This window comes from Manacus vitellinus, unplaced genomic scaffold (assembly GCF_001715985.3).
Source record: "Manacus vitellinus isolate BGI_N305 unplaced genomic scaffold, ASM171598v3 scaffold_3_pilon, whole genome shotgun sequence".
Classification (NCBI taxonomy): domain Eukaryota; kingdom Metazoa; phylum Chordata; class Aves; order Passeriformes; family Pipridae; genus Manacus; species Manacus vitellinus.
In genome coordinates this window covers 32,501,578-32,523,471 of record NW_021940535.1, presented here as the reverse complement: position 1 = coordinate 32,523,471, position 21,894 = coordinate 32,501,578, and the positions used below count along the sequence as shown (strand labels likewise).

Below are 21,894 nucleotides of genomic sequence, written 5' to 3'. Positions count from 1 at the left end.
CAGATTATGTAACCAATACATCTGTTCTAGAACAAGCAGCAGTCACAAGTATTGAGGCCATGTTGCTGAGAACACAGCTGCGCTGGGCAGGGCACATCCCGTCTCCAGGATGAAGGACCACCGCCTCCCTAAGATCTTGCTTTATGGTGAACTTGCCATTGGCTGCCACAAGAGAGGAGCCCCCAAGAAAAGATACAAGGACTCCCTGAAACAACATCTCAGCCTTGGCCATATTGATCAACATAACTGGTCTACTCTGGCCTCCAATCGGGAGGTTTGGAGACACACCATCTGTAATGTTGCTGATGCCTTTGAGAATGCACTCAGGATCACTCTTGAGGAGAAAAGACAACGCAGAAAGAATCATGTCTTGCAGAATATACCACCTAAGGAGTCTTTCTGCTGTGCCTTTTGCAACCAGACATGCCTATCTCGTATTGGCCTTTTTTGCCACCAACGTGCTTGTAACGAATGTGGGTAGAGCCCTTCCCAAATCTTCGTTTGTGAAGCCCAGCCATGATGATGTGTAATTGTTATATTAATTATATTTCAACTTATTATATCTTTACCCCACATTAATAATGATTCTTTAAGGTAAAGGAGAACTTTTGCAAACCACACATGTTGTTTCTGTTGAGCCTGTATCTTTTCCAGTTACAGACCATTTTTGAAGTGTATCCAGCTGCAAGCTAACAAAGCTCTCCCTCCCTGGAGTAACTGTTCTCTGTCACCAAGCAGCAGCTGCACAACACTGAGGCAGCCTGAAGGGTTCCCCTCCGGACCAAGGCCTCCCTCTCGCACCAGCTGCTCACTGGGGTCAGGCACTCGGTTATTCCACTTGGTAAAACTGTGCCTGCTTCCCACAGTTTTAAGTTTTCAGTTACTCTTCTGCCTTACAGGGCCTGGCTGGGGCGTTCAACTCTCAAATCTTTGCTTTTGGCAGCTGCACAGTTACTTGCTTTTTAAAAAAGCACTTGTTAGATGGTGTAAGTGGTGAGCTGGGCATCTCATGCTTACAAAGGCACAGTTATCAGATTTGCCCATCTTGCAGCTTGTTTTCATTGGGTTTTTGTTTGGTAGAGATACCAGGGTTGTTACCAATGGTGTGTCTGTGTGGTGTTGGATTTCCCTCTGTTCCAAGTTTTCATTTCCCCACTTCCAGATGAAAGGATTATACAAGCCAGCCAGCAGGAGCTCGAAGTACCCGGGTACCTGCTGGGACTGCTGAGTTGGGCTCTCAGTGGCTCCACTGATGTGCATCATCTGCAAACCTCTGCTTTGCCATGACTAACAGTTTCCAGTTTACCTGATGAATTCTGAAGTGGTTTCTGAGGAGCGCTACCTTAATTCATAGTCACCATGGGACTCTCCCCATGATCCTCTCCAATGGTCTTCCTACATACCCTACAAAGATGAGCCCATTACAACTTCCTGCTCTTTGGTAATAACACCTGCTTGGTGTAACATTTGATGGGTCATGCTGATTACAAAAATAAAAACACCAATTGTGACTTGTTGCAAACAATTTATTAGGTAGTAATAAATACGAATGTAGCAGAAAGGACTATACAGCAATAAGGCATATTAATTGTATTGTTAAATAGGCAACTGACACACCATCTTAACATTTTCCTCTAGTTTTCTAAGAAAGTGCTATGTAGAGAAATGTATTTCTGATACCAGTGCCAAGTGATAGCAGGGATGCACTATGAAGGATCCGACTGTCGCATTATTTACCTTAAATAAAATATAACAATCCATGAAGATTTACTGTTCTTTAGGCCAGTGACTTTTAAGTAGAAAAGTATAGCTTGCTAAGAAGAATACAAAATATAAGTCTCCTGTTCACCTTTTTAACGGCTTACTACTTTAATTTCTTAAACTGCACTTACTAGTAGTAAGGTAAGAGTAAAGTTACTATACAATAGCACAGTTCTTCACATTCATTTTAACTTTTATTTCAAAACTGAGAGGCAAGTGCTAATTTTTATTTTTAAAAAAAAATTTTTTTACAAAATATTGCACACTATTTTAGCATGCAGTTTACATGGAAGAAATAGTCAAGTGCACTTAAAACCCTGAAATACAACCAGAAACTAACGATTTGTGTTACAGATTCTATTTTAATGTACAAGGATATGTTTCAGACTGCATAGAATCCCACCTTACGCTTGGGACCCAACATGTTGAGCCCCAGTCCTGACTCTACAAAGAGCAGGCAGAATACTTAAAACTGTATCTGGCTTCCTTGCAATACAAATCTTCATTCCTGCATCCTGCACTGCTCACAGCCTCAAGAAACTGAAGTAAGCAATCAGTAGGAAAATTAGTTTAACAGAAATAATTTAGTACCTCCTATATGAGTTTTTGCTACTGCATATGTGTTGCAATCCAGGGTAGGATTTATTTTAACTTTCTGAAGTCCTCTGAGTAAGGTTCATTTGTAAATCCGTATCTCCCTCTCCTCCATATACACATTTTATATTGCACAGTAAAAGTAAAAATCCATTTTAAAAAACAAGCATGCTAAACATTCAATATGGCTTCTGAATGATTTAGAGTATTTCCCTTTTGGCATCCTCATGCAACATTTTAGAATAAATATGAATACAAAGTATGAGAAAGTTAAGAGTAAAAATAAAGCAAGCAAAAATGTTTGCCAGAAACCAAACAAAAACCAAGAGTTTATCAAAAGTACTTGCTCAAAGTCTAACTGGTCTTTTAAGCATATTTATCGACATATCTTAAAAATTAAGTGTGTCTACAAAATACTGTAACATATACCATACTTCCTTGATGTTCCACAGAATGACATGAAAGGTAAATAGGTTAACTGACACTTGCTTAATGACACTGATAGTCCCATAGTCCTCTGGGAACAAAAGCTTTACAGGATTCATACTCATCCAACTCGGTAAACCATTTACATTTCATTAGCTTTACTGGTTAAGCTCAAGCCCTACAATAGTTTATATATGAAACACAAAAATATTTATAAAAATAATAGATATGTTGTATTGTTTTTTTAAAAAAATAAACCATGCAGCTTCTGTACAAAGTTAAAAAACTGTACAAATTGACTTTTCTACTGTGTAAAACTCATGTACATGGAAGTCTTCTGTTACGATGAGACACAAGTTGTTTTTTGCTTAGCCATCAGACGCCACTTCGTAACTATTGTTCCCTTTGATCATTCATTTCTTTCAGCTGGCATTAACTGGCCATTTAATTTCATCAGAAGTTTAACCACGAGACCTGCCTATGTAAAGGTATGCAATTAAATTCTATCAGCATTTCAGAACTAATGACAATCAAGAATACGACAAATGCAGTTCTCAGTCTCTGCTAGTTTCAATCGCAAAGTTACCGCCTCCAGCTCTGTAGTTCTCACTATATTTGGAATATCCTTAGAGTATGAGGGATTGGGCACATGCAACAAACAGTTTCAATTAAAAAAAGTTTACCCTAGTGATTACAGATGCATTTTATGTATTTTGAATTCTGAAGCCTTCACATGCTAGGAAAACAAGCAAGCATTCTGAAAGTTTTAAAATAATTTCTGCGGGGGCTTGGCTTGGGCTTCTTTTATACTGTGCAAGGGTGGTCAACCTCCAGAGAGAACAGGGACGCAACTAACTTAGGAAAAAAATAATTGAACATGAAGGATGAAAAATAATAATGCTTACCTGTTTGGTATGCACAATAAAGCTCATTTTGTTTTCCAGACTGTGGATTTGGAAACATGTATCTCCATCTCCCAACTGCCACATAAAGCAACCGTACTTTAGACTGAGGAGTAAAGCCTACAATGAAATGTAGGAAACTGTCACTCAGAAAATATCCTCCATACCTACAGACTGAACTTTTCTTTGTTCACTTAGACAGGATTCAGACTTAAAAGAAGCACATTCCACAATGTAGTTGTAGTTTATAAAGTAGTAAAGTTGATACAAGACTTTGTTAGTAGTGACTTTAAAAGATCTTAAAATCTTGGAAATTTTCAGCCAAGTTTAACTAAACAGTTGGATGTGAAATTACTTCTAGTACAAAATTTTAAGAGAACAGAATTAAGTTTAATAGTTATCACTGGCAGTACATTTAAGCTGACCTTTGTTTCCATATTGAGGAGGTGCAGCCCTTTTACATTTACTCCTACATACACTTTGATGACTTTATGGCTACTTGAACTTGCTTTGGTGAATATCTGTCCTGTGAAAAAAGCTGCTCCATAAGTAGGAATTTCCCAGCAATTCTGCAAGAACATGCGCTGAAGGTGATGCATTTCCTTACTGACACCTTCACTGGTGCTGAGATTCTAGAAATAAAGGAACAATGGCAATCAACAAGTCTTCTCAAGCAGTTGTGGTTACTTGAAGAAAGCCCCCTGTTTAGTGCAATTCCCACTAAACATATTTCCAAAGTGCTTCCCCCGCAACCATCTTCCCACAGTTAAATTAAACCTCAGAGCCACAGAAAGGCTCAAATGCTAGAAGAGACTGAGACAAAATCCAGATACCTGTATAAGCCTCAGAAATCTGAACACAAACATGTAACCTCTGAACAGCCCCACAGTTTTGCCTTTCTCAGAAGTAACCTGGACTTGGGATAAGCATCTGTGCACCCATCTGACACTAAATGCATCACAATCCTTAAAACTAGGCATTCTTCCTCCTTTAAGGGGTCTAATCTCCCGAAAAACATGGAATTTTTTTGTTTGTTTGTTTTCTAAGCAAAACAGGAGTGAAGATCTCTTTTCATCAGGGGAGCTCGCCCTCAGAATGAGAGAGGCTTCTGTTCCTTCCTCTTCAGTAGAGTGAGACAGTCAGAACAAACGATCCCTGGAGTGCTCCCACCTCAAAAAAACCTGATACCAAGCACACTAACAAACAAAAAAATTGGTTGGGCTGTGCACAAGGTGAGAAGGCACAGATATGAGACAGAGCACAAGTCTTCCACAATTAGGGGGCCATGACTGTGGGTGTGGTAGACAGGATCAACCTCTCTGGATCCCCACCCTACATTACAGCTTACCTGAATCCTACACAGCCATTTTTAACATGTAAAATCTTTGGAACAAAAGATTACATCTCCTTTCTCCTTCCTCCATATCCCACACCCCAAAATAATGGCCTAAGAGCAGAAGTCAAGAAAGCTGTGCTCATTCTTACATATAATCTGATGATAGAATACAGACTACTTTGATACACCATAGTCTTAGACCACCATCATCCCCTCCTTCATCTGTATTAGAAAGAACAGGAATGATCTGCTGGATTTTGACAAAAAAGGTGCAGGCACCAAGAGAAAGTTTATGATTGAGTAATCTCATCTCAAAAAGAGGGGCAAGGTCTGAAAACATTCCCTGGGTGGATCTGCAGTGTTTCCTGGGAGCTACCTTTAGTGATGCATGTCAGCTGGTACAGTTCTCTTCCTGACACACCTCACTTTTTCCACAATTATTTATGAAGATCACGAATTTAAACTGACTGCAGCCCTGAGTTAGATGTATTTTAAAGAAGGAGCCCAAGTCCACATTTAAAAATTTTGTTCAATCAACTGCTCTAATCAAAGGAGTCTGTGTGTGTGTGTGTGTGCACATCAGCAGCACTATCAGATCCCCAACATACAGGTTACACTGGCAAAAAGGACTTGGTAATCTATCACAACAAACAGACATGAAAATATAAGTTAGACTTTTTTACATCTATGCCTGAATTGGAAGTATCCCCAATACAGAGGTAACACTGAAGGTAAATTAACAGATTGCAAATATATTTACTTCTAACAAAGAGATCAACTGTAATTTTACAAGAAAAACATTCCAAAAACCCATCCCAAACATTCAGAACATACACATTTCTACCTTTATATACCAGTATTCCTGTTCATTACCTGACAACCAAAGTGTCAAAAAATGTTTAAGAACAGGATTTTCTATTATTTGCTTATTTATCTCACCTTGTATTCATGAAGTATCCTGTTTGTCCAATGAGGAGCTTTACTTTTTAGTTTAGTGATTGGTACGATAGATTTAAGATTTTCTTCACTAAGAGAAAAACAAAGCAGAAAAAAAGCTTTTCTTCACTAAATAAAGTAAGGAGAAAGAACAATGTCTGCCTCATTGTATCTTCAAGTCACACACTGAGCTAGAAAGTCAGCTCCTACTCTATCTCATCTCATCAGGTGAGATGGTTTACTGAAATGTAAGCCAAGGCTTCCTAAGATACAGTATAATACTCAGTTAATGGAAATCCAGCTTTATGTTATACCATCTGTGTCATGCATCATGGACACGGCATGGAGAGGAAATGCCAGCAGCAGAACACGACTCATAGTTGGTTACAGAGCAGTTTGGTGAATTCCAGTTTGGAAGCCAAAATTATATACAAAAAGCCATTTGTATCAGCATATCACATACTTGAAAAATATGACAGACTGTAGATACTCCTCCCTCCACTCCTGCAGTCAGCATCACTGAGGACTTGGCCCAATTCATTTCCACATGAAAGTTATATGTTACATGACATGAAAGAGAAGCTACTTATATAAAGTAGCCTTTTTCAAAAAAAAAACAAAACACAGCCAACAAAAAACACTAAAAGGAAGAAAGCAAGCCTTTACTAGTTTGCTGTTATGTACAATTAAGACAGTCTCAAAACCTAGTAATGTAACCTATTGAGTAATTTTTAAACTGTATTTGTCTGTAACTGCACATATCATCTACCAAGCAAGAATCCTACACAGGACAATGCATCCAGATCTTTAAGGTCAAGGATACTCTCACAGAAACAACAGCCTGGATATATTTTTGAAATTACCAGTGTTTTAATAAACATTTATGTCAACTGCAAAAAAAATTCAGACTATAAATCTTTTCATCTGTCTGAAGAACAAGTTATTTTCCAACATCTTCATTTGAACACGAACAGAAAGCATATCCAAATGCCCATGAGGCTTTTTTTCCATCCCAAACTATCTTTCCAGGTAGTTCTGTCTGTAGAGTCAAATACTTCCATTGAGCAGGCTCAGCTTGGAACCACAGTACCGATATGCCTCAGTGTGGACAGGAACAGGAACACCACCCTGCAGCTGCTGCAAGTCAGCAGCGGGCAGTTCTGCACTAAACCCAGCTGGCGTTGGACTGCACGCTCATGCAAGTGGGTAGTCCCACTTAAATCCCATTCTCCTTATGTTCCATCTACCAGCTGTGTAACCGCAGGACAATACAACCAAAAAAAACAGCAAATCAAGACAGCTCAGTTGATGCTGCGAATGAGAGGAGATGAGAAGCACAGCAGCATTCCAGAACTGCACAGCTGCTGTTCCATGAATGAAGTGAGGTGGAGATGGCAGGGGGTGAAGGTGCACACAGTAGAGAACTGGAATCTTGATGGTCTCAGATATTGCTGTAGAAATGTATGTGGGAAGAAAAAGCCATATCCCAGAATAGCTCAGCTACTGTTGTGCTGGCATGCAGAAAGAAGGGGAGAGAAAAATACCATCTGGCAGAGCCCTACTGGTGCTATGGTTTTGACCAATTTAGTACAGCAGTTCTCATACCAATGACAGAAGATAAATTATATCTTTGGTCTGTCCTCTTCAAAGAGGGAGGAAAGTCAGCCCCAGAAGTTGGTCTAACTGTTTTCCTTAGCACTGTTCAAAGTCTCAGTCCTGTCAGAACCCTTCACTCACATGAATACACTTACTCATTTTGGTATTATTGTAATCTCAGGACAGATTTACAGGATACAGAACCTCCATTCCTCTGCCTGGAACTGCAACAATTAAGATTAATACATTTTTCAGACCCAGTGTCCAGCTTCTATTTATGCATACAAGGGTTATGTGATTACTCTGAACTACAGCTCAGTAATGGAGAAAAACAACAAATATATCATACCTAAAATGTGAGAGTTCCACAGTAAGTGCTATCTAAAAATACTTAATCTAAACTCATAATTTTAAGTTTTAAACACACATACTTACTTTAAAAAGCCCTGTTTATGTTTCTTGCTCTCATAATTCCCATAGACTATTTGTAGAAGCAGACTTGCCAGTGTGATCAGCTTGGCATCAGGTGATGTATAAAAACCTTTCAGTAAATTATATCTGGCTTCATCAAAAAGAATAAGAATAGCCAATGGATCCTCAATCTGTTAAAAAGATATAAATAATATGATTTCTTTGTAAAAAAGAAAATGAGCTTAGAAACTATAAATATAATTTCTCACTGATTCAGAAACAGAAGACAAAGGTGTGATCCTGACTGAAGTGTACATTTTAGTAGTGCTTTGTAATAGAAAAAATGACATATTTTCACTGATTTACTTCAACACTTCACTGATCTAACAAACAAATGAAAGGTGACTAGGATACCATGCCCAATCAGAAGGTTCATAGAAATACTGATATATATGGATTTTTCCTCTGTGAGTTCATTTTGAGTAATATGTTTGTATAATCCCATCAAAACCAACCAATTAAATAACTGGAAAACAACAGCACAAGGAAGAGAAAGAAAATCGGGCAGGTTGTTTTTAGCTGTATGACAGACAGACAGACAGACAGACAGACAGACAGAGACTGACGCACAGAGACAGATGATAAACCAAATAGCTGAGAGGGTGAGAAAGAGACAGAGAATAGAGAGATGGCAGGAAGGTGAGAGAGAGGGAGGGAAGAATGTGAAGACTCAAACTATTACAAAAAAGGAGAAGAGATGTCAGGCTTAATAAGTTTGGATATTACTACAGTCACTATACACGCTGAGTGCTAATGGTCAAAGTGTTCTGAGCCTGATCATGAATTCAAGCTATCACTTCCAAATGCTGACCTTTTTTTCTATTTCCAGTGGAAGTCTCACATCCCTTCTCAGGAAAAGCTGTGAAGTTTCCCTTTGAGGATCCAAGTTTGTCAGTTCAGTGAATATTTCAGGCCAGTCTCGAATATGTTGCAAAGGCTTGTGATATGGCTTCAGCTGGAGGCCTGAAAAATAACAGGGTTTGATTCTAAATAATAAAACAGAATAACCCAGCACATACACACACATATATACATAAATTATTAAATGCTGCACCAAAACCAGGGTATCTGAAATTGAGGACTCATTAACAAATATTTTCCCTATCTTTTCTAAACTGCTACATATAAAAGGTTTGGAAAATATGGATTTATTGGAAAAACTCCTTGCATCAATTCACTAAATGCAGTAGTGATGAAACTTCGTTATTTTCAGTTTCTCAAGAGTAAGTGGTATTTAAAAATTTAATTGAGTACCAAGACTGACCTTAAAAACAAGATAATAAAACATTAGAGACTGTTTTCTCTATTATTATGGGAGAAATACAAAGTCCAATAATCTTATTTCTGACAGAAAAATACAGATATAATTTATCTTATAAATGTATTTGCCATTTTTGTGTACATATATATTGACCATAAACTTTTCAGAACAGACATTTTTCTTTTTAATCTGTAAAATGTCTTGATTCTTCGCAGGATAAAGTCATTCAATGTTTCAAGTTCTCCTCTGTATACGAGACATGCAACATTAATACAAAGCTTTCAGCTGCAGTCCTACTATGTACTAGTCTGTACCTTCAGCTCACTCACCCTTCCTGTCCTTAGATCATTGCTTGGCTTTTTCTAGGAGTGAGGCTGTATCTGCCTCCTTGCACTGCTCTGGCTTTCACACTGTGACATCTCACATTATAGGAAAAACTTAAACAGACATGTTATTACAGTGCAACATCATTCACTGAGAACAATCTGTTCATTCAACTTACTTACCCATCTTACTTGCAAACACAGGAAAACATTATCTGTCCTACCAGCAAGAAATCTATGGTCCTTACAGTTGTATGCAAACTGCAAGAAACATACTTCATAATGAACTTTGTCCCTTAGGTGTTTGAAGCCATAAAACAGAAGCTCATTTTCAAACTAAAGATCTAAAGAATTAAACAATGTATCAGTGAGTTCATCCCCTCAAATGCAAAGGTGCAAATGCAAATGACTCTATGAAAACATGACATATTTAGAAAAGGTAAAAGCAGCAACACTTTAACACTCAAACACTTCCTTTTCTTCCAGATATTAACACCTATGTTTATCTCAGCGTTACAGTAGTCGTGTGGCATACAGCAAAGTAAAAAGGCAAAAGGCATGACACTGGGAGAGAAAGATTAAAGAATGAAGAAAAGATTTCTGCAATATTTAGAGCACAGTATCCTACCAGACCTGAATTGTGCTTTGTAATCCATGATAATGTGTCCTATAGCTATCGTGTTGCAGCAGTACTGTTGACCACAATTTCTGACAAAACCCAATCACACTCATTGACTCTTTTGGGGTTCTGTTCATCTTTTCCTATATAACTCAAACAAAAATTATAATATACTTTTCATTTAGACCGGAAATACCAAAAAATACAACAAATGTAATAGTGATTTTTTGCATCAGAAGTCTCTCTCACCAAATAAATCTGAGAATTCATTTATCAAAAATTATTTTGGTGCACAACACATGAAAATTCACATGATTAAAGGACCTAATAAAAAAAATATTAATTGGTTTAATTACTAGTTTTAAAAAGACTAAACATCTATGAACAACTACATGCATCCAATTTCAGATACGCTGGGAAGAAAAACACAATTAAAACCAGGATAAGCCAGCAGTAAGGACTATGACAGCCAAGGTGCCCTGTAACAGAAAGACAACCTGGACTAGCTTCATCTTCCTGGATGAAATACATTCTAGGTGCCACAGTGATCCACAGGCAGACCTACTGAGCATCCCCAAAGTGAAAGCTAAAACAAAGAAGCTCTAGCTCTGAAAGCAGTTTGGAGACATCAGGCTGTAAAGGCTGTCAGAGAGCATGTTTCCACTTTCCTAGGACAGTATTATTTTTTCCTAACGATAAGCAGAAATAAACTACGATAAAATCTCAAGTATATCCATCACCCTTGTTGACTTACTGAGGTTCTCAGAACAGATCCAGATAGTGAAGTACTGCTGAGTTTCTTGAGACAAGCGCATGCCCTCCATTATTTGCTGCACAGTGGTATTGTTTCCATGTTTCAGCTCGACAGAACGATATGATCCATCCATACGGTAAATTCGTGCCTTTTCATACTACACAAAAATGTAAACATGTTAAAAATCCAACTTGTTAAAATCCTTTCTGTTGGTGCTTCTGAAGAGGAAAGTAGTTTTACCATAATTCAGCAACATCCATAATGTTGGGAAAAAGAGCACTGCACAGTTCCTGCATACTTATCAAAATTGCTTGGTTTTTGTCCTGTGCAAGTTCATATACTGTGTTTTTTAAAACAATAACTTCCAGAAAGTTATTACTGGTATTTTGAGGACTTCTTTTAAACTTGAAGGCAAGCAGGCATTTAAAAGTTCCTTGAGGGATAGGCTCAACTGCCTATGCATATCCCAGAATGTCTACCTTGCTATTACTGGCAGGTTATGAATTTTCCCCTTCATTAGTCTATATTAAAAAGACTCATCTTTCAGAGGGAAGCATCCACCTTTTACTCAGACCCCACTACAATAAGAATACAATCTCATTAAATCTTACAGTGCTTCTATATTACTACTAATAAATCCTTTTCCCCTTCAGAACTCCCACAGCTTTCACTGGAAATTGTATGTGAGCCCACAACATGCCTCCTGAAAGTCATATGTAAATGTAAATCAGGTGCTTGAAGCATACACACACAAGCCATAAATTAATGAAATGTCTTGTTTTCATCTCTTTAACAGGTTAAACGTTTCAGCTGCTTGAATAAAAAAGTCATAAGAGTTTCCCCTTCTCAAATCTACGAAGTCATCGAGAACTGAGTTCCTAAAAACTTTTGAAAAAAAAAAGATGGATGACTTGAAAATGACAACTGACTGAAAATGAGCCTGGAATGGAAAACATCAGTCTATTTTTGCTGCAGTAGTCACTGTCCCTCCTACTGCAGTAATTTCTGGTTTTTTTATTTTAATGTATTAAATAGTAATAAGTGACAACATGATATCACCTCTTACACTGTGAAATCTACTTAAAATGTGTCCATTAGTCTTCAGAGTCATTAGACATACACACCTGCCATTTAATCAACTGCATAATAAGAACCCTAAAATAAAGGTCAGTTCCTTCCTTAATTATTTTGGAAGGTCATTCATACAGAGTAAAATGAAGATAATTTAAAACATCTTGAAAAACTGACAGGTTTACTACCACCTACCTACAGGGATATCAGTTGCATCTGATTCAAAGAAAAGAAACAAGTGGTTTTATATCATTTGGCTAATATTAAATCTACTTCAGGATAAGAGGAATCACATTGTAAATTGTTTCCTACCCTGGCTAAATATCCACTGGCTGCCAAGGAAGCCTACACTGACTAACTGATGTAAGGTCTACTTTGCAGAAGCCTACATTTAACCAGCTGAATACTCCTGTTTATCAACATATAAGATGACAATGCACAAAGAAAGCTGATGGTTGTATGATATAAAGTAGACATAAAATCAGAAGCTGATGTGATGCTCCTACAAATAAATCAGAGCATCACGTTTAAAGTCTTACATGTATTTCTTGAGACATGAAACAAAACAGAAACGTTTAAAGAGACAAAATGTCAGTTTGCCAATATTTTCACTAATAATTTCAGTGTACTGCACTTTTCCAGTAACAGCTGTGAGCCTAGCTCTCCTACAAGTTTAAGTGTAAATTAAATATAAATTTTAAACTACTTAGAAAATGAACTCATACAGGTTTATTTATGGCTTCCTTCAGTAGTTTTGCAGCTTCTTCCCACTCATTTTGTTTGTTCTCTTCACAGACATTCAGTGGAGATCTTCCTTGTTGATCAGTAATGTGCTATAAACACAAACAGAAACACTGATTCTAGCTCTATTTCACTGCAGTCAGGGAAAACATTTACACATTTTCGAGACAGTTAAGGTTCTTGATCATAGAGTTCAAACTTTTAATTAATATAAAATGGGAAGAGTAGGAGTAATGAAATATATTTAACCATTTTTTTTGTAATGTCTTAACAAGATCATTGTGTTTACACATTGTGATCTGGACACAAAATATTTCACATACACGAGCTAGAAAATGTTGCTAAAACTTCTATTTCTGTACATAAACTGAACTTACTCTGTCAATTTCTGGATGATTTAGTAGAATTTGTACTATTTCAGCATGGCCACCTCCAGCAGCAAAATGAAGAGGAGAACTAAGTTGGCCATTCAAAAGGTTTGGATTGCATTTCCCTTTCTCCAACAGCATTCGGGTGGCTTCAACTTTTCCATACCTGCAGACAGGGTTAAAGCAGAACAGACACAGCAAATGTAAAATATTTTTTTCAGATAGTCCTAAATATGAAAAAGTCTTTTTCTACACTCGAGAGCTTTTAGCTTCCAAATTACACCAAAGAAAATGGAACATTAATAAGTTTGTAGAAACTAACATCAGTTCTGCACTTCTTTGTTATTCGTTGGTCTAGTAACCATTTATTGGATTAATTCTAGACAAACTGAACCTTGTTTTAAACTAGCTGAGTTTGGGCAGTTGTAGTGATTCAGTAATGGCTGAACAGAGTTCAACCTTGGATGGGGAAAAAAAGAAATCTCTGGGACAATTAGAGTTCAGCTTCTGATTGCAGGCAGCTGGATCCAGAGGATTCTTCAGCCTCATACTTATAACTAGTAACTCTTGTGTATACTTTATGCAAAAATTATTTGCAAACTTTCTCACAAACACTAAAAATCATGTAAGGTTGTGGGGTTTTTGTAATCAAGTTTTATTTTTGTGTTATTCATATCGTCAGACATACTGACCACTACATCTACAAAAGACTAACTGCTACAAAGATAAAACATTTTTACAACTGAGGAAAGCTTTCAAGTACTTACAGATTAAATCACGGTTAGAGTCAGACAAGTTGACCTCTGTAAATTACCTAGTTCAGCTTCCCACTCAAAGTTTCACCAGCACCAAAACATGCTCAGCTCAGATACTGCTGTGCTGTAAAACTGCTCATAGCCTTTAGCCAACAAAGACTGTAGAAGTTACCACACTAAACTAGACCCAGTGTCTCCAACAGGAATTAGAATAGGTACTCAGAACTGAGATGTAACACGCAATAGGCAAGTGATGACATGGTCTCCACACCTGGTCTCCTACAAAACCATTCAACTGAAAATTATCTCAAAACCTGAAGCAATCTTTCTCTTCAGAAGGTTAACACTAACATATATTAGAATCACAGCATAAGAAGTCTAGATGGTTTTTATTTCTTCTTTTTGAGGCTGATAAATTACATAAATTATTAGTGCTACAGAATCATGATAGCAAGAATGCATTTGATTGGCAAAACTCTCAATGACTCACCAGCATGCATAATGGATTGGTGCCCAATGGTCACTATCTAACTGATTAACAGAGAACTTTTTATCCAGAAGGTGGCTTAGTAAATCAGAGTCGCCTTCACAAGCACTGCGGTGAAGAGGGAAATCATCTACCCACTGGTGTTCCCTATGAATTAAAAGGGGAAACAGGAGGAAAACACCATTCAGAAATATCACAATAGTTGAAAACATCAGCATTTTAAAAATTACTAACATAGCACTAACTGTAGATCTACATGAAGAATAAAATTGAAGTTCATGCAGCTAGTATTTTTGTCATGCAGTAGTCAAGCCAGAGCTCTATTTCTTATGCCAAGAAATGCTTCTCTAATGTTTATGATTTACACCTTTCTTAATCCATCCTTTAACTGTTGTGTTTCAGCACTTAAAGACTTTAAAGTAGAATTTTTAATTAAAAAGTATTTATACAATAAAGCCCTAAATTAATAGGAATCTCACTCTGACCAAGTCTACCAAGTGCTACCGCAATATAACAAAACAAAATTATCAACTAATGAAAAAGGAATGTAACATAATACTTGTCCTCTGTGACACTGCTCATGCTACGTTGCCACTTTTCTCTTTTAGGAATCTGAATCTTTGAATAGTCTGGAGCTCCAAGGCCAAAGTATGGGTTTATTACCACCTTGTCAACCTGTGAAGACATAATTCAAACATCACTGAAGAAATATCTTACTGGGATTTGCTACACAATCCCCCATCCAGGAGAGGTATTCTCTTGAAACCAAAGTTTTCATAATTTCATAATTAATTTCATAATTTCATAATTAAAGAGAATGATGTTCAAATTGAGGGTTTGAGAAATTATTGCACATCTACTGCTAAATAATGAAATCTGACTGTATTAAACATAAAGCACACACCCATATCAAATAAATGAATGTATGAATGAATGAATGTATGAATGAAAATGTATGTATGTTTTAAAAATATTAAAAGAAAATATAGTTCTTACCCTGTTGGTATATTGAAGGTCTGATCCAAATAAAGGATTATAGATACACATATCTGCTTTCTCCAATGCCAGCATTTTACTCTTTATTTCCAGGGCAGTATAACCCATGTGTAATGAGCTCTCTGTTTGGCCAGGTTCTATAGCATAGGCAGGATTTATTACATTTGTTTTAATTCTCTCAAGAGGAGATGGTCTGAATAAAGCTGGGATGGAGTGAGACTGGGTGTGCCGTTCATCCAACCACCTGCAGGAGAGAATGGGGGTATAACTCACTTTCAGGTAGAAAAGGATTATTTTGGTCATCTTGTTCATTATTTTGTTTGATTAAGAGCTGTATGTATGACAATCACAAATTTTAATTAAAAACATTATAATGTGCACAGTCAATTTTATATGACTAATCCCCAAACATGAAATTTGTTAACCACACACAGTTAAGCAATTGTATTTGCCGAAACACATTTCCTGCAGATGCAAACTTTCAAAGAAAAGGAAATTATAAGCTAAGAGTAACACTGGTCATAACCAAAAACTTAACCACACCAACGTGTCACCATTTCGTTTACTTTCAGTTTATCAATACTCCTACTCCCAACATACAAATTTTGAAAATTAAAGCAGTTTTTTTAAGGGTCAGTTTCAATATCTGTGCTGACTTAAGCATTCCAAGTCATGTGTTTCATTAGGGAGAGACAGAAAAAGGCAAAAAACCCATAAGGTCCAATTTCCAAACTGCTAAGTCTCTTTCACATAGGCTATCACCTGCCTTTTCACAAAGATGTGCTGAAGTTTATTCTCTTCCCAGTGTGTTCCTACTGACAGTATAGAGCTTTAAAGCCCTCTTACTCTCAGCTACTGAGGAAAGTCAGTATTGTGCACCTGCTCCATTTTTTCCTGCCACATATGTAATATAACAAGGTTCAGGTCAAGTTGTTCATCTTGGTTTTTGGATAAATGTATCTTCACTGAGCCCCTAAATTATTTTAGTTTTATGTTGAGTAGTGCACATTTTAACTAAGGGTCTAAAACCGGGTTTGTATTTAGGTTTGTGCACATGCTTTCTCATGAACTTGAGGTAAACCTGTGCTTTGCTGGAATGTGATATAATCAGTTTAGTGATTTAGCCTGGAAATATAGATGAAAGAGAAGTACATACTTTGGACATTGACTGACAGACCACTGAGATCTTGTCTGTCCAAGAACCACTGTAAGGATGGCAGAAGGTGACCTGCAGTTTAATGAATATGCTTAGGCCTGTATTTGTAAGTCCCAGACCCAAGCTATGACGTGCTACAAAAGCAGTGCTCTCTTCACTTACTCATGGTCCTGCTGGGAAGGAGGACTGTAAAATTGTGGTCATTGTGCTGTAAACACACTCTAAGGTATTTTCAGGCATTTTCTCTAAATACTTGGTGGATAAATTAATTATGGCAGTTTGAATATTTGAGAAGTGTTTTTTCAGATTATTACATAGAGAACAACGAATATAAACTATTTTCTCTTATACTTCCAAGGCTTCTCTCACAACTATGAGGCTTGAAACTCTTTTAAGCAGAGCTTAGAGTCTGAAGGCATTCAGTAAGCAGTAAAGAAATATAACTGGTATGATGGTATACATGGAAATATGACAACTCTACTAATAAACTCTAAAAACCCTACACACAGAACCTTTTAGATAATAGCCTGTAATGTATGATTTTTCATGTTAGCCAGGAGTTTCAGATAACTTTATTAATGCAAATAAGCTCTGATATTCCTTGTTCAGAGTACATTAAAAAAAAAAAAACTGCTCACATACTCAAACTTCAAATTACTAAAAATCTGGCTAAACAACTAATCACCTTTCTAAAATTTAATTCCCTAGTGCAAATAGATTTGTGTGTCTAGGGAAGATGCACTCCCTTTCTACAGGGAGATTTAATTTAAATGCAAATCTTAATGGTATACAATTACAGGATATTTTTACTACACTGGCAAATGCTCTTACAGATGACAATTATGTCACTTACAAAAGATTAAACATATGATTTTATAAAACATTCACTGTGAGCAAGAACTTCCAAAAAGCCACTTGATTTAGATAAGCACACCCTTCTCGAGTTTGCAAAAAAAGTTTAGAAAGATTTAAAAATCTGCTGTCAAGGTTTCGATTTCTGATAAACATGAAGACAATAACATGATATCATGATGATTTCCTTCTTAATCACAAGAATCCTATACAAACGATGTGCTATATCTACAAATTATCTTTTATATATATTTATATTTTTATATAAAATACGAAATTATTATATTTTAATGTATTTTTACTGATGGCATTTCTTACTTATCCAAGGCAATTAACATTTTTGCAGTCAGCGTAGCAAAATGGGTGCTGGATTCACTGCAGACTCTCATGATGTCTTGCAAACAGTAGAACACGGGGCATCCAGGACTGTATGTATACTTTGTATTATCTAAAAAGGAAACATGCTCTGAAGACACATCAGTGAGAAGAATCTCATTTTCCCTTCTGCATCTTTTGTAGTTACACTTTCCTAACTAATTAAGAGTATATTCTAACTTTAGACTAGAGTAACTTAATTTTTTCAAAATAATGATTGATAGAAATTACATACAATCCTTACATTAATTCACAACCCAAAAGGGTAGACTTAAAAACCGAAAAGTATTCTGTCACTATTTCATCAGTGTGATCAGCTTCATCCGAGGAATTAATGTTAAATGTATACTACTACCAGAAAAAAAAGAAGAGGACTCAGGACTAGAAGGGGTTACCAATAACTGTATTGTTATTGGTAACTCCACAATGGTATCTATTTGATAGGTTTCATCATTAAATGCTATAAGTAAGGCAAAAATGAAAAAGTTCCTCCAAAAGCACAGAGACATTTACTTCAGGTTTGGGGGTTTTTTTTAATATTTTTCAGACGAGAAATTTACTTTGCCTTCTACACTGTATTTACTGTGTAGAGACTTCAATAAGCATTCTTCTCCGAGTAAAGAACACTGAACTGAGTAGGATGTCTTACAGTTGCACTCAGCAAATTCTACACAAGTTAACGCACATGTTTTGAAAATATGATCAAGTGCAGAAACACTGCTTAAAACAGAAGCGTGACAGCATTACAGAAACAAAGGCAATACATTAAATACAAGGTTTTTTCCATAATTTTAAGTAACTTCTTCAAGTTTTAAAATATTCAGAGAGAGTTTTTCACCTGAATGCAACTTTTAATGCTTAAATACAGAAAATGCCATACATCATACTCATAAAAAAATGAACCCTCAAGTGAACTGCTAAAACGGGTGCAGCTTCAGAAATCATGCTCAGCATTACCTTTCACAACAGTTGGAACAATGTAAAGAGATGCCTCCTGGCCTGCCTTCTCTCCATCTAGAGGAAACTTCTTCATTAACACTACACGCTTTCCTAGCACAGTATTAAAAAAAAACAACACAAAACAATTAATTAAGCAACAAAACAAAGGAAAAAAATCTAGAGTTGGCTATCTGAAAGCTTACCAGACAATCTCCCTAATTTCTAGGAAGAAAACAATTATGATTATACCTATAATCTAAAGCAAGCTAAGAAAATCTAAATACATAAGAAAAACATAAATATGTATAAACCCATTAACATGCAAAAGTGACATGACTGTAGCCCTTTATAGCAGGGGTTTTTTTGCTTGTCTGACCTCAGCTGCATATTTCAGCAGCAGTCACACTAAGCTGAGCATATTAATGTTTGGGCTTTCTGTGTGAGTCAATTTAAAACGCTTTAAACTGTATAAGAAACAGACAGATTTTGCTTTTACAAGGCATTCCTTGATGTGTATTAATTCTGTTATTCTGTGTTTGCTGAATAACAAGCTTTGTTAAGTCTGTCCAGCTGCAGACTTTTTACCATGCAACCAGCTATTCCTCCTTTAAATTGTCAGCACTGCATTGACTTGTCCTCACTGAACCTTCCCAGTATAACCTTACGTACAAAACAGAGATGAGGTACATAGCAAAAAACAAAAGTCCTTTAGTCTGTATAGTTTATACCAATCTGGAAATGAAATATGCTGGAAAACAAATTTGTCAGCACAAGGGTGAGGTTCTTTACTAGATCAGCTATGCAACAACAATGAAAAAGAAAACGTACTCATTAAATTCCATCTGTAAATGATACAGTTATGCCAGACTTTAGAATCTATGAATTCACTAGTGCAAGTCAAATTTTAGTTGAAATTAAGGATAAAAAAGCCACTTCCATCTGGTTTACTGGAAGTTTAGCTATAAACCTAAACTTGAGGTGAAGAAGTAGTATAGACAAAGTTTCATTTATTAAAAATCTTTTAGTAAGTATTTTTATAGAGTTGGAAGGTAAAGGAACACAAAGGTAAATTAAAGAGTTTAGCTTAGGGTTTTGTGATGAACCTTCAAATATACCTTCTTTTTTTTATACTAATTTCATGCTTCAGGCACAACCTTGCCAAGCCAAATTAATTTTAAAAGCATTTTTATTAAGCTATCAATAATATATCAGATTAAAATGTTTTTACCTTTAATACCCTGATTGGCTGGTGAAATTGGTTTGGTGGCTTCTAATACATAATCCAAGATGCTCTGGGTTATCTCAGTGCCTCCTTGAAGTTTAGTTTCCAGCAAAACTTTCTTTCTTTTTTTCTTTTGGCCTTCAATGGGAACTTCAAGCAACAAAATCTTTCAAACAATAATGAAACCAAAGGAGTTTAAGCACAACTGAAAGAAGCACAGAACCTTTTTTTTTATTATTATTATTTATTGTACTACTGTAAAAGCAGTAAGAACTCAAGAAGTACTGAATATTGAGGAGCAGGATGGTGAAGTCAGGATGACCTCTGTAACAGGTTAAAGAGAAAAACACAAGGCTACACCCTTGTAATGAGCAGCCCACAGGGCAAAAGGCCCTGAAATAAAATACATAGGTATTACAAAACCATAAAGTGTCCAAATACCATAAGGATGGAGCAATGCATAATAGGTATATGACACACATAGAAGTTACTTAAGTAATCTTACTGTCAGATTTTTCTCTTCTCCTATATTATTACTTATTTACTATAATGCATTATTTAAAAAAAAACAACATCTAATAGACAATAAAAATTAAAATAGTTTTACTTCATAGGATTTAGCTCGATATTCCCGAGAATTGAGGCTAGCAGTGTTTTTTGGACGAATCACAGCAACATATGCATCTCCAATGTTTTCTGGGTTTCCCATCTCTCCTTCTTATTTTATCACTGGAAACAACAAATAAACAGGAAGTAAAGGTTCAGTTGAAAAAGCCATCCAACAGCACAGTAAACTTCAGGATGTAGTGGTTATATGCACTGGTACTTTGCACTATTCATTTATTGTTCTTTAGCTGGAGAAATGCCAATGGCTGATATAATTCTGCTTCCTTTTTGTGAAAGGGGAAAATAGGACATCACATAGATTTATTACAAATAATGTTGTTCTCTAACTCACTTCTAAAATAAAAAGAATGTATTTTTTTCACTTTGTAACTATCTTCCCCATTTTCCAAGCCAGGTAAAGGGTCAAAGAGATTTAGAACTCTGGAAAAGATACGAAATCGAAAGTGATTCTAAAGTGACAAGCACTGTAAATTATAAAATGTGCTGCAACAAATTACTGCATTTCTATGAGTTCCATGGGGATTTCAAGAAAATACCTGGTTTTTTTCTCCTCCCCTCCAAAGTAGAACACGGTCTTGCCTACAGCCAAGTAACAAAACTGATAGACTATAATATGGATTCATTTACTTAGTTTTACTTCAGTGGGATTGCAAAGTGGTGCATAATTCATTCAAACAGAGCTTCTGAAAGGAATACATCTTTAGTTTTTGCAAAAAGTGGACAGAGGCTTTTATATTTAAGGAAAAAAATTGCTTACCCTTCTGTTTAAACCAAGGTGAGAATTCTTATAATCACAAAATTGTATGAAAATTATAGGGAAAATCTCCTAAAGCTAAATCACTCCACACATCAGCTTTGAGAAAGAAAGGTCATGCCTGACCATTAGCCCCTTCCAGCTGATCATTTTCTTCATCTGCAAATGAACACCCTTTCATTCCATAGCATCAGTAAGCGTGTGCTTTTTGCGGAATAATTCCTCCACAGATTTTAAATGTTACTATTTCTAGCTTCTTCACCTCTCCTAGAAGAAACAGAGGTCTTCAGATCCCCATGCCCTTAGTCCAGTAATTTTCTTGGGATCAGATTACCTGAAAACATAGTAAAAAAAAAAATCCCAACATAAATAACAGCATGGTCATTTTCACCTTCAGTTAAGCTAAATACTGATGAATAGATGATTAGTCATGGTACCCGAATAGTAATATCCAAAGAGAAACATCTAATGATTGTCATTACAGTAGCATCTAGAAACATTAAGCAAGCAATGTGCTGACTTGTGATAAGTCATACTTTGCGATATCAAGAGTTTTAAAAGAAAAAAGAAAC

At 36.3% G+C, this 21,894-nt stretch overlaps 1 protein-coding gene across 3 annotated transcripts; it reads right to left on the bottom strand.

The window, feature by feature from the left end:
- Nucleotides 1-1,508: 1,508 nt before the first annotated feature.
- Nucleotides 1,509-21,867, bottom strand: KRIT1 (KRIT1 ankyrin repeat containing). 3 transcript variants are annotated; one of them, XM_008933302.3, is made up of 17 exons: nt 21,326-21,864; nt 20,549-20,670; nt 19,948-20,107; nt 18,738-18,830; nt 17,724-17,853; nt 15,398-15,641; nt 14,961-15,076; nt 14,405-14,548; nt 13,169-13,325; nt 12,776-12,883; nt 10,980-11,136; nt 8,834-8,985; nt 7,987-8,153; nt 5,959-6,046; nt 4,109-4,315; nt 3,687-3,803; nt 1,509-3,259 (listed from the first exon to the last, which is right to left on the bottom strand). In XM_008933302.3, the coding sequence occupies exons 2-17, from the start codon at nt 20,648-20,650 to the stop codon at nt 3,191-3,193; spliced, it is 2,211 nt and encodes a 736-aa protein (XP_008931550.2). In that variant the 5' UTR covers nt 20,651-20,670; nt 21,326-21,864; the 3' UTR covers nt 1,509-3,190. The 3 variants fall into 3 exon arrangements, with proteins under 3 accessions (XP_008931550.2, XP_029817708.1, XP_029817709.1); XM_029961848.1 differs by having other exon boundaries at nt 21,585-21,864; XM_029961849.1 differs by lacking the exons at nt 1,509-3,259; nt 5,959-6,046 and having other exon boundaries at nt 21,585-21,867.
- Nucleotides 21,868-21,894: the final 27 nt, after the last annotated feature.